Source organism: Dendropsophus ebraccatus, chromosome 11, assembly GCF_027789765.1.
Source record: "Dendropsophus ebraccatus isolate aDenEbr1 chromosome 11, aDenEbr1.pat, whole genome shotgun sequence".
NCBI classification, from domain to species: Eukaryota; Metazoa; Chordata; class Amphibia; order Anura; family Hylidae; genus Dendropsophus; species Dendropsophus ebraccatus.
This window is the reverse complement of record NC_091464.1, coordinates 36,978,618-36,994,171: the sequence shown is the minus strand read 5'-3', so window position 1 is coordinate 36,994,171 and position 15,554 is coordinate 36,978,618. Positions and strand designations below refer to the sequence as shown.

At 41.9% G+C, this 15,554-nt stretch overlaps 1 protein-coding gene and 1 long non-coding RNA gene across 6 annotated transcripts in view; one reads left to right on the top strand and one right to left on the bottom strand.

Moving 5' to 3' along the window:
* Positions 1-15,554, top strand: part of POLA1 (DNA polymerase alpha 1, catalytic subunit) — a 200,685-nt gene that overhangs the window by 156,292 nt on the left and 28,839 nt on the right. For all 4 annotated transcript variants that reach the window (XM_069944819.1, XM_069944821.1, XM_069944818.1 and 1 more), the window contains exon 35: positions 11,187-11,283. In XM_069944819.1, coding sequence (XP_069800920.1) covers positions 11,187-11,283 — 97 coding nt within the window. The remainder of the gene's footprint in view (positions 1-11,186; positions 11,284-15,554) is intronic.
* LOC138767341 (uncharacterized) lies at positions 5,988-14,286 on the bottom strand. Of its 2 annotated transcripts, XR_011358797.1 has the most exons (4): positions 14,127-14,286; positions 11,377-11,455; positions 11,106-11,250; positions 5,988-6,174 (listed from the first exon to the last, which is right to left on the bottom strand). It is a non-coding gene; the product is annotated as an uncharacterized lncRNA (long non-coding RNA). The 2 variants fall into 2 exon arrangements; XR_011358796.1 differs by lacking the exon at positions 11,377-11,455.

The following is a 15,554-nucleotide window of genomic DNA, read 5'->3' as shown; positions in this document are numbered from 1 at the left end:
AGCCGGATCTTTTTTCATTTAGTCTCCCCACATAGAAACTAAACTGCTCAGATTTTGCCTCCCAGAGACGTAATAGCTTCCCAATAACTATCTTTAGCTTGACGTCTTTGACTGGTATGGCAGTGACAACTTTTCTAGCTTATATTGTCCAATTAAAATAAGCTAAAGTTTGTTTTGCTTAAAATGGAATAGCCTAATTGATCATTTACCATTTTCTATATGGGTTTTTAACATTTTACCTACTTGATAGTTAACGTGAGTGATACAGGAGACGTTTAGAATTATTTTCCAGTGCTGAATTTGGTTTTCCCTTGATAGCTTTAGGCTCCTGTGAATTTTGGTACTTCTTGCAGCATAGTTTGTAGACGCTTACAGGCAGCTATACAAAGGCAGATTACGCACAGCCAATGACTGCCAGCCCGCTGTCAGAACCTCTAGGCACTGCTGTTGCTTAGGAGATCAAATATTTTACTCTTTGACATACCGTTCAGATGTGTGAAATACTCCCGATTGTCGATATGGTAGCTAAACAGGATTTTTTTTATGGTCAATAATGTATATGATACAAAATGTGCCGTTTAACTTCACAGTGCTACCTATCTGTGAGCATTATATTAATAAGTTCTGCAGTCAAGGAATATGCTTCAAGTTAGTAGTCTGTGTACGCTCTTGGCTAGTGTGGTGCTTTTTTGTTTTACATGGAAATTTGGTTAAATTTTTTTTTAGGGAGCCTATGGAAAACAGAAATGTTTTTTTACTCTCGCCCTGTATCTGCATTTTAAATAAATTAGCATTTTTTGTTCAATAAAATTATATTACAAAGTAATAGAACTATAAAAGAAATGAAACAAATATATTTTTATTTGCCAAAATACCCCTTTAATTTGGGGTAAATTGACTACTAGGTGGGTCCACATCCCATTGTGGACCTGAATCAGATACTTTTGAATCAGAGGTCCGGCAGTGGTAATTGTACGCTGTCATGCACATGAGGTCTGTAAGTAACACACGTAGGATACAAAAAATAAGATATGCATCCCCATAAACTGCGGTAGGAAAAACAAAAGGTGGGGCAAAATGATCTTCTTAGTAGAACAGTGGTTCATACCAGAGACCCTTACCTGCCAGTTCTATTTATGTGTACGTGTGAGAGACACATCCTCTTTTAATGAAAATTCCCTACAAGGCCTCCCTTGTACTTCAGTAAAATCTATTCTGATTTCGTGTCAGGAACCTGGGATAGATTTCCTTACTCATAGGGTTCTATTGGGCATGGACACTCTTCAGGATTTTTCCGGAACCCTATGGGGGCATCTGGAATCCTTGACAGCTCCACATGTGCGTCCCGAAACCGTCTAGCAGATGTACTGCTAGGCAGTCCAGGAAAGCTCTAACTCTGGCCCTCTAACTATACACGCTCCTAATCAGGAGCGCATACCGTTAAATGCGGTGCTGTATTTGACAGGGCGGGAGCCACTGGTTCCTGACACTATCTCTCAAACTCTCTTCTAGCTTAAGGCAGCATTATGCCTCTGGCCACATAAGGCCGCTCCACCTCCGCCCCCACCCCCGGGTGCTGTGCACGAGTAATGCTCGCTAAGTTGGAAGATGGGCTGAAGCCAGAGGGGAGCACAGCTGAAGCCGGTGGCCTGAGTTGGTTTTGGATTTTTTGGGGGGTTTGTTTGTTTTTGCCTCCATTTTACACTCTGAAAACACTAAAGGTTTCCTCAAAAAAATGGTTACGAAGGGGGCCTTACTCTTTTTTTTCAAGCACAACTGAGTGATTACTGCACTACTCTTTCCAGTGCGATCACGTAACAACAGCCTAGGGCACAGGGGTCAAACCTGGGAATTGTAGTTTTGCAACAACTAGAGTGTTGCAAGTCTGACACCACTGGCCTAAGGGTAGTTTTACATTGAATTTGCAATGTACATTTAATGTATACACCAAGAAAGCTCTCCTGCATATACATTAAAGGGAATCTGTCAGATGCAGCTCACATTTTAAGCTTCTGACACTTTTAGGTTGATGTTCATAAGAAGACTCCTATATGCACAAAAGAGAAACTTTTCCAAGCTCCTAATCTGCTGCAAGATACAGTATAATGCCTCCTTACTCTCCATCCCATACCTGAACTTGCATGATTGACAGCTGCAGGAGGCGCTCCAAGGAGCTCAAGGGGTGGGAAGAGAAGTGGTGCTAGAGACCTCAGAAGATCTGAAGCCTCGGAAAGCATCTGACACTTTTTTCATTGGAAAATAAAAGCATTTTTTTAATGTCCTGGAAGCACAAACTGATATATGAAAAGTACCTAGCTTTCTAACAGCATCAGCGGCTTGAAATGTGAATTGAATCTGACACATGCCCTTTAAACATATTTGAAGCCCACTTCTCCCACCCCCATTCAACTTACAGAGTACAAATGTGACCTCTTGGCCTCTGTCAGGCTGGTATATGTTGATGTACATTTTTGTTTTGTTGGATAGGATAAAGTAAGTGACAACACTAGTGTATCCAGTGGAATCCCACAAAAAAGCGCAATGCAGTATAAGGTTTTACCCAATGAGGTTAGGTTACTATCTGTGATTCCAAATCTCAGAAGCAAGTGGATCACTATGATGGTAAAACCTACAGGCAACTTGGGTAGAGAAAATGCATAGAAAATGTATAATGTGGATAAATGCAAATAAAGTATTGTGTACAATTTTGGACATCTGCATATAAGGAGGGCATGGCTAAACATGAGCAGGTGCAGAGTAGGGCGACCAAGGTCATTAAAGCGACCCTGTACCCACAATCTGACAACCCCCCCCCTCCCCCAAACCACTTGTACCTTCAGATAGCTGCTTTTAATCCAAGATCTGTCCTGGGGTCTGTTTGGCAGGTGATGCAGTTATTGTCCTAAAAAACTACTTTTAAACTGGCAGCCCTGTGCCCCACAGCCAACAGTGTCTATGCATTAGGCTGGCACGACCTCTCCATCCCTTCTCCCTGCCCTCTTCATAATTGTGAATGCTCCAGGCAGATTGTCTTCTATTCCTCACCTGTGTCAGCACGGCACATGGGCTGGATCGTTAAGGCACCTGTGCAATGTTCAGACAGGAGAAAATGTTCTAGGGGCATTCCTAATAATGAAGATGGTGGGGAGGAGGGACAGAGGGGTGGTGCAAAGTTAGGGCACAGATTCTGGGGGCCACGGCCGTTTGACACAAGGCTGCCAGTTTGAGGGGGGGTTTTTTTGTTTTGTTTTTTACTATAACTGCATCACCTGCCAAATGGACCCCAGGAAAGATCTTGGATTAAAAGCAGCTATCCGAAGGTACAAGTGGTTTTGGGAAGGGGGGGGCAGATTGTGGGTACAGAGTCGCTTTAAGGTAATGGGGTGGACTGCAGTACTAAGTACTAACCAGGTTATCAAGCTTGAATGTACAGTACAGAGATTTTTTTTTCCCTAGGCCCCTAACCATGTCGAAACAAAGGAAGGTTTCACTGAAACAGATTACGTTTCTGATTCTGAGCAGTGAGACCATGGAATACTCTGCCACATGACATTGTGATGGTTGATACTTACAAGTTTAAGGAGGGTTTGAATGCCCTCCTTGAAGAATATATTACAAGTTATGAGCAATAGATGGGTGGGACTGGATCCAGGAACCTATTCTAATTGTCACATGTAGTCAGGACAGGAAGGAATCATTGCCCCCAGTTTGGCATTTGCCATATAAAGGTTAAACTTCATGGCTTTTTCTGTGTGTATGTATATATACATGTGTGTGTGTGTGTTTATGTATATAGCTATATTTTGTTCATTATTTTACATATTTGTGAGAGTGTGAGAAAAAAAAAAAAAAAAATATATATATATATATATATATATATATATATATATATATATATATATAGCATGTGTGTATGATTTTATTAATAATTAAATCTTAACTGCTAATTACTAGTGTACTATGTTATAATTTAAAGAAAAACATCTGCAGCATTAAACTTTGACCCTGTATGCCAATTGCCATGTGCCAAATTGAGTGATGGCAAATGATGTACATTCTCATCATCCACCAGCCAAATGCAACCAGTGGCACATCCCCGAAAATAAATTACCCGAAATTTGCTGCGCATTCATATTCAATTTCATCACAGCAGATGCTCATTAGTATGTTGTTATTAATTGGTATTCACTTTAGGTTTTGTTTAAAATGAAGATAATAATTAGGTTTTAATTACTGCATCACTCCGAGGAGAAGGGAGTTGTGAAGTGACTGAGAATGCAGAAGTATTTTCACATGACATTGCCTAATTGTATAAAGCATTCACTCATAATTGTCATTCTGCTTACCTGTTCCCTATATATAGGACTACATAGCTTCGGGCTTCCCCCTCTTTTGTCCATTACTGCATCCATCTAGATCATGTGTCTGAAAGGACTTTGCAAGACACAAAATATTTTTATGGGGGGGGGGGGGATACCAATAGGCGATTATGTTTATTTGTCCGTAGACATTGTCTCTTATTGCATAGTGCCCAAGAGGGCGCACACTATCCTTCGCATCAAAGGTTTCCTCCAATGGATTTCATAGGAGGGCATATTATTAATAGCCTAATAAGAGAAAACTATTAAAGAAAAAAATTAGTGTATGTATGACAGTATTTCAACATTTTCTGTAAATGTGATTTATTTTTTTTCTTTTATAGAACAGCCGTTCCATACTTGAGAAGAAAAATGGCAGAGAACGAGTCAATTAATGCTTGTTCTAAGTCTTCAGCTTAATCATATTTGACATTGAAAATCTAATAGATTCTTTTGTTTTCACCTATCTTGCTAATTGCAAAATGTGCCAGCGAGCAAATGTACAGGAGGTGTTGATATATTAGAGAGCGAGCGATAGAGAGAGACAAAAAATATATTACATTTTTCCCTACCCATTTAGGCAGTGACTTTTAATTAGCCCATCTACTAATATGAGGTCGCTAAACTCCATATCTGCTGCTTTATTCCTCCATGTGACTTGCCATTCGTTTTGCTTCAGTTGGCTGGCAAAGGTTGTTGTATATCCATTACTCAGAACCACAGCACTTTGCATTTCTGAATTGACAAGCAGTTATATTGACCTAGCGCTTATTATGGGTCAACAGCTGCGTTAACCAACGGAAGGACTGAGGGGCAATTAAAATGAATTGGCAAAAATATATCTTCCTAATTTACTCCAATTTGTTATTTATGCTAACATTGTATGGCTTCTATGGTGACACTAAACAGAATGGACCCAATAATGGCAATTAACATAAAAATATAATGGCTAATCAAATTGACAGCAACTGTTTCTCATCATCTCGACACACAATACATTATCAAAACAAACTATTATGAAGGAGGTAATTTCAGCGTTCTATTCAACCTGCTGCATGTGTGCAGTCAGGGAGACGTGTACCCGCAATTACGACTGAATCTTAAAAACTAAACAAATAACTTAATCACTGTCCTTTTTTCCCCGTCTCTCACTCTCCTGATGCAGCAATCAGGATTTTCTAAAAATATATTTGCAGTGATACATAATGTGAAATTTGTAACTGTGTGGAGACAATGAGATGCTTATTGCAGCGTAGCTCGTACCTCTCATTTTTAAAGGAGGGTGCGGGGAAGCCTAGTTCTCATTGTCTTTGTTATGAGCGTGGAATGCTGCTATAGTCAATTATTTCTTACATAAATTAGTCATGAACATTATATCAAATCAATCAGCGGTATATATTTGTGTGGCTTTACCTGGCATTTAAAATGTATATTCCATATTGAGGAAGATGTAACAAGAAAGTCGGAGACTATTTAGAGGCTGAACCAATGTTCATGAGAAGTTAGCAATTCAAAATACCAAGCTTCTTGCTTGCACACTACAGGCACTTGCTGTTACTGCAGACTTTAGTCTGCCCAAGGCAGAAGTCTGTAGTCTGCTGGTGCATACTCAGGACATCCACAGGAATATAAAAATATTTGTCTTTTTTACTCCTAAGCCACAATATCAGTCTGAAATGGGAGGGATGGAACTTTTAAGTTCACAAGTAATATCTGTTGCTTCTATGACATGTCTGTTTCAGTAAATACTTGTTTTTCCCATGAGGAGTTAATTCTGGGGCATCTTTCTCAGAGCTCTTCATTTTAGTTATACCGCCTGTAAATAAAAAGAAATCACGTCATCCTACTAGTCCATTTTTGCATGGAAGGCCAATAGTCTGGTTATCCCCTTATATGCCATAGGATTTATTTTCTGTGCTTTGTGGGGGGTTAGCAGTGCAATGAGGGGGACTGCTTGTGGTTACCACTGACTACCACTGATAGATATTAGGTCAAGGAGACACATGGTACCTTCAATATGTAAGTCTACAAAGGAGAATAAGGGCATTTTTCTGGAAGCACAGTGTTTTCTGGAAGCACAGTGTGTCAAAGAGGCTTCCCCAAGCCCCTAAATTGCCACAAACTGTAATGCCTCAGTCAAGCAGAGATAAGGAATGGAGGAGGAATAAGGAGACATTCCAGCTTGCAGCAATTAATGAGCTTGGGAATGCCCCCAGTGTAATGAAATCCCCTCCCCTGTGTGACGTTGCTCCATTAGAATCAATGGAGCCACATCAAAGAGAAGAGGGGGTTTTGTCACACAGGGGTTGACGGGCCCGCCTCCAGTGCTCCATGCCTGGCAGGTGCTTGGTAATAGACCAACGCCATGTGCGGGAACCGGGCGCTGCTCCTGCATTGGTGTGTTCGTGTAAAAAAAAAAAAAAAAAAAAGCAATGTACCTAGTGGTACATTCGCTTTAAGGGTGCCTTCACACGTACCGGACCCGCAGCAGATATCACGCTACGAGTTTGCACCGAAATCCGGTGCGGATCCTGGTATAGTGACGGCCTATGCGGTCACACACCCGCAGCGGAATTTTCATTCCGCTGCAGATATGTGACCCGGCCCCTGCAGCCCTGTGTGAAGCTCCCGGCTCCCCTCTCTCCTCATCAGCCAATCAGGGCAACCCTGGAGCATACATCACCTGCTCCAGGCTCCTACTTGCTTCGGAGCCTCCCAGCATTCCCCAGCGGTCAGCCAATCTGTGCGCTGCGGCAGGGCAGCGCACTGATTGGCTGACCGCTGGGAGATGCCGGGAGGCCCCGAAGCAAGCAGGAGCCTGGAGCAGGTGATGTATGCTCCAGGCCGGGGTGGCGGGGGTTTTTGATCACTTTCAGATATATAGAGATATATATATGTTTGTATGTATGTGTGTGTGTGTGTATATGTATATATATATATATATATATATATATATATATATATTATATGTGTGTGTATATATATATATATATTATATGTGTGTGTATATATATATATATATATTATATGTGTGTGTGTATATATACAGATGTAGCCAGGGTTAACATGATCCCTGATGTAACAATTGTGTCAGGGAGCTGTGTTAAGTCACTCTTTTCGTTTACGCTGTTCACTGTACGGGGTGATGACTGTTATATTTTGATAGATCGAACAATTACACACGCTACGGTACATAATGTTTATTTAATTATTTTTATATGTTTTATTTATATAATGGGAAAGGTGGGTGATTTTAATCTTTGTTGGGGGAGGGGCTTTGGGGCATTTTTAAAGGGGTTGTCCGGCGATAAAAAATTATTCACAGAATAACACACATTACAAAGTTATACAACTTTGTAATGTATGTTATGTCTGTGAATGGCCCCCTTCCCCGTGTCCCACCACCCCCACTCGTGTACCCGGAAGTGTGGTGCGCTATACATTACCTGTCATGTGCCGATCACGATCTCCGATCCTCAGCAGTGACGTCTTCTTCGGGAGGCCAGCGGATCTTCCCGAGTGCCGGCCGCCCTCTGCAGCGTCATCCGAAGCTCAGCCGCGATTGGCTGAGCATAACTGTGCTCAGCCAATCGCGGCTGAGCAGCTGATGACGTGGCCGCGTCATCAGCCGTTCAGCCGCGATTGGCTGAGCACAGTTATGCTCAGCCAATCGCGGCTGAGCTTCGGATGACGCTGCAGAGGGCGGCCGGCACTCGGGAAGATCCGCCGGCCTCCCGAAGAAGACGTCACTGCTGACGATCGGAGACCGTGGACGACACGAGATGCGGTGAGTATAATGCACCACACTTCCGGGTCTAGCGTGGGTGGGGGGAAACACGGGGAAGGGGGCCATTCACAGACATAACATACATTACAAAGTTGTATAACTTTGTAATGTGTGTTATTCTGTGAATAATTTTTTATCGCCGGACAACCCCTTTAAACATTTTCTTTTTTACACACTTTAAAGGGGTTGTCCGGCGATAAAAAATTATTCACAGAATAACACACATTACAAAGTTATACAACTTTGTAATGTATGTTATGTCTGTGAATGGCCCCCTTCCCCGTGTTTCCCCCCACCCACGCTAGACCCGGAAGTGTGGTGCATTATACTCACCGCATCTCGTGTCGTCCACGGTCTCCGATCGTCAGCAGTGACGTCTTCTTCGGGAGCTTGGCGGATCTTCCCGAGTGCCGGCCACCCTCTGCAGCGTCATCCGAAGCTCAGCCGCGATTGGCTGAGCATAGCTGTGCTCAGCCAATCGCGGCTGAGCGGCTAATGACGCGGCCACGTCATCAGCTGCTCAGCCGCGATTGGCTGAGCACAGTTATGCTCAGCCAATCGCGGCTGAGCTTCGGATGACACTGCAGAGGGCGGCCGGCACCCGGGAAGATCAGCCGGCCTCCCGAATAAGACGTCACTGCTGATGATCGGAGACCGTGGTCGGCACGTGACAGGTAATGTATTGCGCACCACACTTCCGGGTACACGGGTGGGGGTGGTGGGACACGGGGAAGGGGGCCATTCACAGACATAACATACATTACAAAGTTGTATATCTTTGTAATGTGTGTTATTCTGTGAATAATTTTTTATCGCCGGACAACCCCTTTAAGTCCCCTTGGGGGACTTTTACATGCAATCTTTAGATTGCATACACTGATCATTACAGAGCGCCGATTGGACTGCACGGAGGAAGGTAAGAGACCTCCGGCGGTCTGCGAATGTGGTCGGGACCCCCGCAGTCACACTGCGGGGGTCCCGATCCATAAGTGGCAGGAGCTGCTCCTGTCACATTTAAATGGCGCAATTGTGGCATTTAAGAGGTTAATGACATCGCTGCAGCCTGTCATTAACGGTGAGGGCCCGGCGCTTTCAATCACACCTAGAAGGCCTTGATTACAGCACTGAAACCTGCCCAGGACTGTGACTAGATGGAGGAGCCACACGCCCAGATGACTACTTGCCCGGAATTTACATACAGCACAGGAGATTATAAAAGTAAAATTGGTTTATATACAGATGGGGGAGGCAGGCTACAAGGGCATGTTTGGAAAGCGTGCTAGGTGATGTACCATCATGTTTCCTTAGTGTTAGGGCAATTGTAACTTCTTATAGCTGTTTATAATCCAAGATTTTTCCTGGGGTCCGTTTGTTAAGTGATGCATTTATTGTCCTAAAAAACAACTTTTAAACTTTCAGCCCTGTGTCAAATTGGTGTGGCCTAGAGTGTCTGTGCCCTAACCTTGCACCACCCCTCTGTCCCTCCTCCCCACTCTCCTTATCATTAGGAATGCCCTGGGCAGTATTTTTCCTATTCATCACTTGTGGGATCACTACACAGGTGTCTTAATGATCCAGCTCATGTGCAGTATTCACACAGGTGATGAATAGGAAAAATCCTGCCAAGGGCATTTCTCATTATGGTGAGGGCAGGGAGGAGGGACAGAGAGGTGGTGCAAGGCTTGGGCACACGCACTCTAGGCCACGCCAATTTGACACAGGGCTGCAAGTTTAAAAGTTGTTTTTTAGGACAATAACTGCATCACCTTCCAAACGGACCCCATGAAAGATTTTGGTTTAAAAACCGTTTGAGGGATCAGATTGTGGGTACAGAGTCACTTTAAGTTATTCTTTGTGCCAATCTGGGCCAGCTACTGTGAGTGTTCTTCCTGGATGGGCAGATACTCAGTACTACAATCAACAGAATGCATTGCTTTTCCTCAGCTCTCGATCACAGTCCTCCCACCCTGCCTACCCCCCTCCACAGCACTTACACCAGTTCCCCACCCAATCCTGTTGCAGAAAATCTAATTTCCCTGCAGACAATTGCACTATTGTCAATGAGGTTGCATCACCTGCTGCTTTGACTCTGTCTGCTCCTTATTTAGCGCCGTTCATCACAAGCTGGCTTGATGTAATCACATCCTACTCTCACTAAATGTTCTAATAAATATATATGTGTATATGACAGATAGATGGCGTGGCAGGCAGGAAGGGCTGGTCAGAGGGGGTTACATCCCTCGGCACAGGGATAGAGCTCAGAGACAAGATCAAGCCCAATGGAAAGAGAGTGGGAGTTAGCCAGGGAGCTGTAGACAATACACATTTGCCCATTAGTTGTATCCAGAACTGTATTTAGGCTATGTTCACACTATGTAAAAGAAACGGCCATATTTCATAACAACGACCGTTGTTATAAAATACGGCCATTGTTTTTACATAGTGTGAACATAGCCTAAATCTTTAATGAAATAAAATGACCAACTGTTAGTGCAAGATACAGTAAACCTATGATGTTTTGTGAGTACTACCTGTTAGTTGTAATGTAAGTCCTGTATGAATGTATTCTGAGTTTTGCTTACAAATAATACAGGGCGTTATCAGCATGGTAACTCAATTTTGCAGGAGATTATGGAATTACTTTGTACTAAAAAAAAAACTTATTAAAGGGCAGATAGGTGGGGGGAGGCTCAATGTGAAGTTGTAAATGTTTTTCTACTTCCAGCTGAACATCAGTAAATTTTCCCCACACGTTAATAAATGGCTGTGTAATCTACGTAGCATTAATAATGTGTATAAATTCGATCTAGAAAATTGCATGATTTGATATTTTCAAAATCCAGCATTGTCATTGGGGTAATGAGTTTTGTTTTCGGTATGATTGCATTATGTGAGCAATGGAATAACCATAGATTAAAGTTTGGGTTATAGAATAAATAATTTTTTGATGGATTGCTTACCAGTGTGATTTGTGTTAGATTACTCTTTGTCCTTTCACAAAGATTAGTTTGACATCAATGTACTCTTCGGTTATTTTGCAGTATCCAGAGAAGGCCCTGTACACCCAGCTATGTTTCTATCGATTCATCTTTGACTGGGAGTATGCTGTGGAAAAGGTTGTTTCGGAACAGGAAAAAGGTGAGAACACATGAAGTCCAGCAGTGTTAAATTATTCAGCAATAAAGAACCGATTCACAAACAAATCTTTTTTAAAGACTACATTACGCATACACTTTTCTGCTCAGATAATAAAGACACTGTAGGATTCAAGGCAGCAGCGACATTCATTTCATCATTCAGCATGCCATATCTAAAAAAAAAAAAAAAAACACTTTTACTGATCCAGGTGCCCTATCTCATATACACCATTTAAAATGTTCCTGTCAATATAACTTTCAAAATCTAAATCAACAGGGGATGTAAAATTAAGCATGTGTTTAATTTACATGAATTATTTATTTAATTTGTTTTTAGTTATCATGCTGTAAGACAAAGCTATACTTACTTGTATCCAGGTACAGTCTCCTGAAGGCAGATTTTTGGTCTTGTGCTGGTTGAAAAAAGTGACCAAACGCAGGAAGTCCTGGTCATCTGAGCGCTCACAGAGAAGGCAGTCATTTGACTGGCTGGGACTTCTGTGTTTGGTCTTTCTTTTTGTTTTGTTTTTTGTTTTGTTTTTTACCAAAACCCGACTAAAAAGCTGCCTTCAGAAGACTGGACCTGGATACAAGTAAGGATAGCTTTGTTATGATGCATCATAACTAGGGATGGTCCGAACCGAGTTCGGTTCGGGTTCGTACGAACCTGAACCCTCGGTAATGATTCCCGCTGTCTGCCCGCTATGTAAATTGGCACCATGTTTTAAACACATTCCCTGAATTAAATTGTGAAAGTTGTAACAACAGTGATTCTTTAACCCTTTCACGACCTGGGATCATTGATGCCTCAATGCCCAGGTTGTGATTTTACATCAGCTTATGGGATCATAAAGATCCCATAAGCTGATGTCCCCTAGCTCTGCCGCCTCTCCTATGTCCCCTGCCGCTGTTACTATCTTATAACAGAGGCAGGGGAGAGAGGGGAGGTGACAGAGCTCACAGGCGCACGCCCGGCGCGCGTTCTGTCCGCCCACCCTCCCCCTGCCGGCCTCTGTAGATAGCTGTATGCTCTAGACCCCAGTTAATCATGGGAATCCTAATATGAAATTTCTAAACACAGGGGGAGATTTATCAAAGTGGTGTAAAGTGAAACTGGCTCAGTTGCCCCTAGCAACCAATCAGAATCCACCTTTCATTTTCCAAACAGTCTATGAGGAATGAAAGGTGGAATCTGATACTGCATCATACTAATACAGGTTCATCTGCAGTTACCAACTTCCTATTGGGAACTGTACTAAAAGAAAGAAGAAACCACTATGGTTTACTAGAGATGTTAAAGGGCTTGTCCAGCAAAAATCTTTTTCTTTCAAATCAACTATTGTCAGAAAGTTATATAAATTTGTAATTTACTTCCCACACTTATCAGCTGCTGTATGTCCTGCAGGAAATATTTTATTTTCAGCCTGACACAGTGCTCTCTGCTGACAAGCCTCTCCTGTCTCAGCCAGAGATGTCAGCAGAACACAGTGTCAGACTGAAAATAAAACATTTCCTGCAGGACATTATAGTAGCTAATAAGTATGGGAAGACTTGAGACTTTCTAACAATAGTGGATTTAAAAGAAAAATATTTTCACTGGACAACCCCTTTAAGGCTGTTGTAAAGGTAAAATGGCAGCCTATAGGAGGTGTAAAGGGACTGGAAATGTAACTAACAGAGAGACATTTAAAATTATTTAGAAGGAGGCAGATATAAATACTGCTAAAGCCTCAAAAGATGAAGAATTTGCAAAGTCTCCCTGACTTGAAAAAGGGGTCCCCTGTACCCCAAAACGTGATGTCCCTTGAGACAAATAAATGTGTTTTTACTAGACCCTGCTTTGAACTTTGTCCTATATCTATTATCGACCAGTGAAGGTTTCATCTACATCCACTACTGCCAAGTGTGGGGACACCCCACCACTCTGCGTTTTCTGTTGGGACCCAATGGCTCAGGATCCCAGCAACCTAGAAACCTGTAACTGCTCCGACCTCCATCATTCTCTTCATTGAGAGTGTTTTTAGATGTTGTGCTCTGAGTACATCATCATAAGGAGAGCAAATCCATTTGCCTTTGTTTTTACCACCTTTCTCCCGGATTTCACCCTATGGCGCCTACATATGTCTTTTAGCTTTCCACTTCAACATTCAAAGTCATTACACAGGTTTATGGACTTCAGCATACAACGTGGATCTCTGTGATCGGCACTTGTTTACAGAGCCTCCACAAGGCATGATCATTGGTGCAGACTGGCCGTGCACACACTCATTGGATCGTTTGTGCGGCCAATTCAATAAATTATTGTCGGCTGTTAATCACCTGGTTTCACAGTGCAATTTGCTGCAAACAGTTCATTGAATGATTCAACAATTCAATGATCATCAAAAATCATCCAATGAGCCAGTGTTCATTTACTCAATGATTGGCCCATGTAAAAGTGTCATTACCTGTAATATTACACTCCCTTTTGAATTATTTTAGTTCTCCATGCCCACTTCTTTTGGCAGCATTTCATAGTTTTACTACTCTTACAGTAAAGAATGCACTGTTGTACTGCTATAGAAACCTTCTTTCCTCCTAGATGTAAAGGAATTACCTTATTACATTCTTGGGTACAAATAGTTTGTTTGTTAGAGATGAGCGAACCTCAAGCATGCTCAGAATCGTTTGAACCTGAACACTCGGCATTTGATTACCAGTGGCTGAAGAAATTGAACTGTATCCAAGAAATTGGATACAGTCATAGGCTATACCCATGTTTTCCAGATGATACTGTCACCCCTAACTGTTTGTGTAGTCCTCCACACCCTCCAGAAGGTTAGATGCTGCACATTCAATATATACCTGTATAAAATTTGTCTAATTCTTCTTTCTGCTCTAAAATCAATCATTTTATTGGTGGGCAGTGTCATCTAGGTGGGGCTTCACAACAGTTGGGGCCCCTCTCCTATATGCACAGTGTCATCCAGGCGGGGCTTCATGGCAGTTGGGTGCCAGCTCTTGAGTGAGTAGTGTGTCCAACTGTCGTGAAGCCCCACCTAGGTGCCACTGTCCACCAATAAACTAAAGCCATTTTAGAGCCGAAAGAAGACACAGACAAGTTTTATACAGGTATATATTGAAAGTGCACCATCTAAGCTTCTGGATGGTGTAGAGAACTACACATAGAGTAAGGGGGTGACAATATCACTTTAAAAATGATTGTCAAACGTCTTAGGTGCAGTGGTGACCATTGGCAGTAGTGTCGAATATGAGGTGGTAATAAGGAGCTCCCTCTGTTGGTTCATCAGTGCCTTACAAACATTATGACTGAGGCAAGTAACTTCTACGGCCATTTATTGGCTAAGCAGACAGTTCTTGCCTGTCAATATACAGCTAGAAGCTCTGCTTTGTGTGCACCCTCAGGATAGACACGGCGGGGGGACAAGGATACTATGGAGTATTTTTAGAAATAGCTGCGGGATGTACAAGTGACTGGTCACCCCTCAATATTTTCACGTAATAACACGTACAATATTTTTGTGGCAAGAAAATAAATCCTTAAAAATTTTCTGAAATTCATAGAGCCTTTAGTTAATAAATTATGTCAATCCTCCCACATCTTTTCTGTTTATTTTTAAAAACTCTTATATTGTACAGTAAGTTCCCTTTTTATGTATAATCAATTTACAAATACATTACACCCAAATGAGTTAATAGAATACTCGCCTAGCAATATCCAAGTCCACATCCATTTATTTATCCTGTTGTTCTAGGTTTTAAAATGGCTTAATTGCATAGTGCAAAACCTCCAGCCTTTCTCACCTGCATACAAACTTTTTAGCACCACATATTTACACTAAATGCTAAGTAAAGAATTCTGGGTAATATCATGCAGGCTCTGGCTGGTAGTCAGTGGGTATACACAGAGGAGAGATATAAATACATGGCAACCTCATAGAGCAGGCATTGTGCTAAAAAATGTTTCATGTTACAAATGACCACCTTTTAACAAACCCATGAAATTATACCTGTGGTAGATACGTATATGTGTGTATGATTCCTAAATGAAGTAAATACACATGTTAATGGAAGTTCATTGTTAAGATGATTTGTGCCTGCCAAGAATCCGACTGTCAAATGCATATCAGAATGTTTTCCAATCTTAAATAATTTAGCTCTGAATATAATTATGTAATTATTTTGACATAAAACATAACATAGTATCTCCACTTATCTTGAATCAGACATTTAATCTGATCACTAAAGACATACAAATATGACTGAATGACA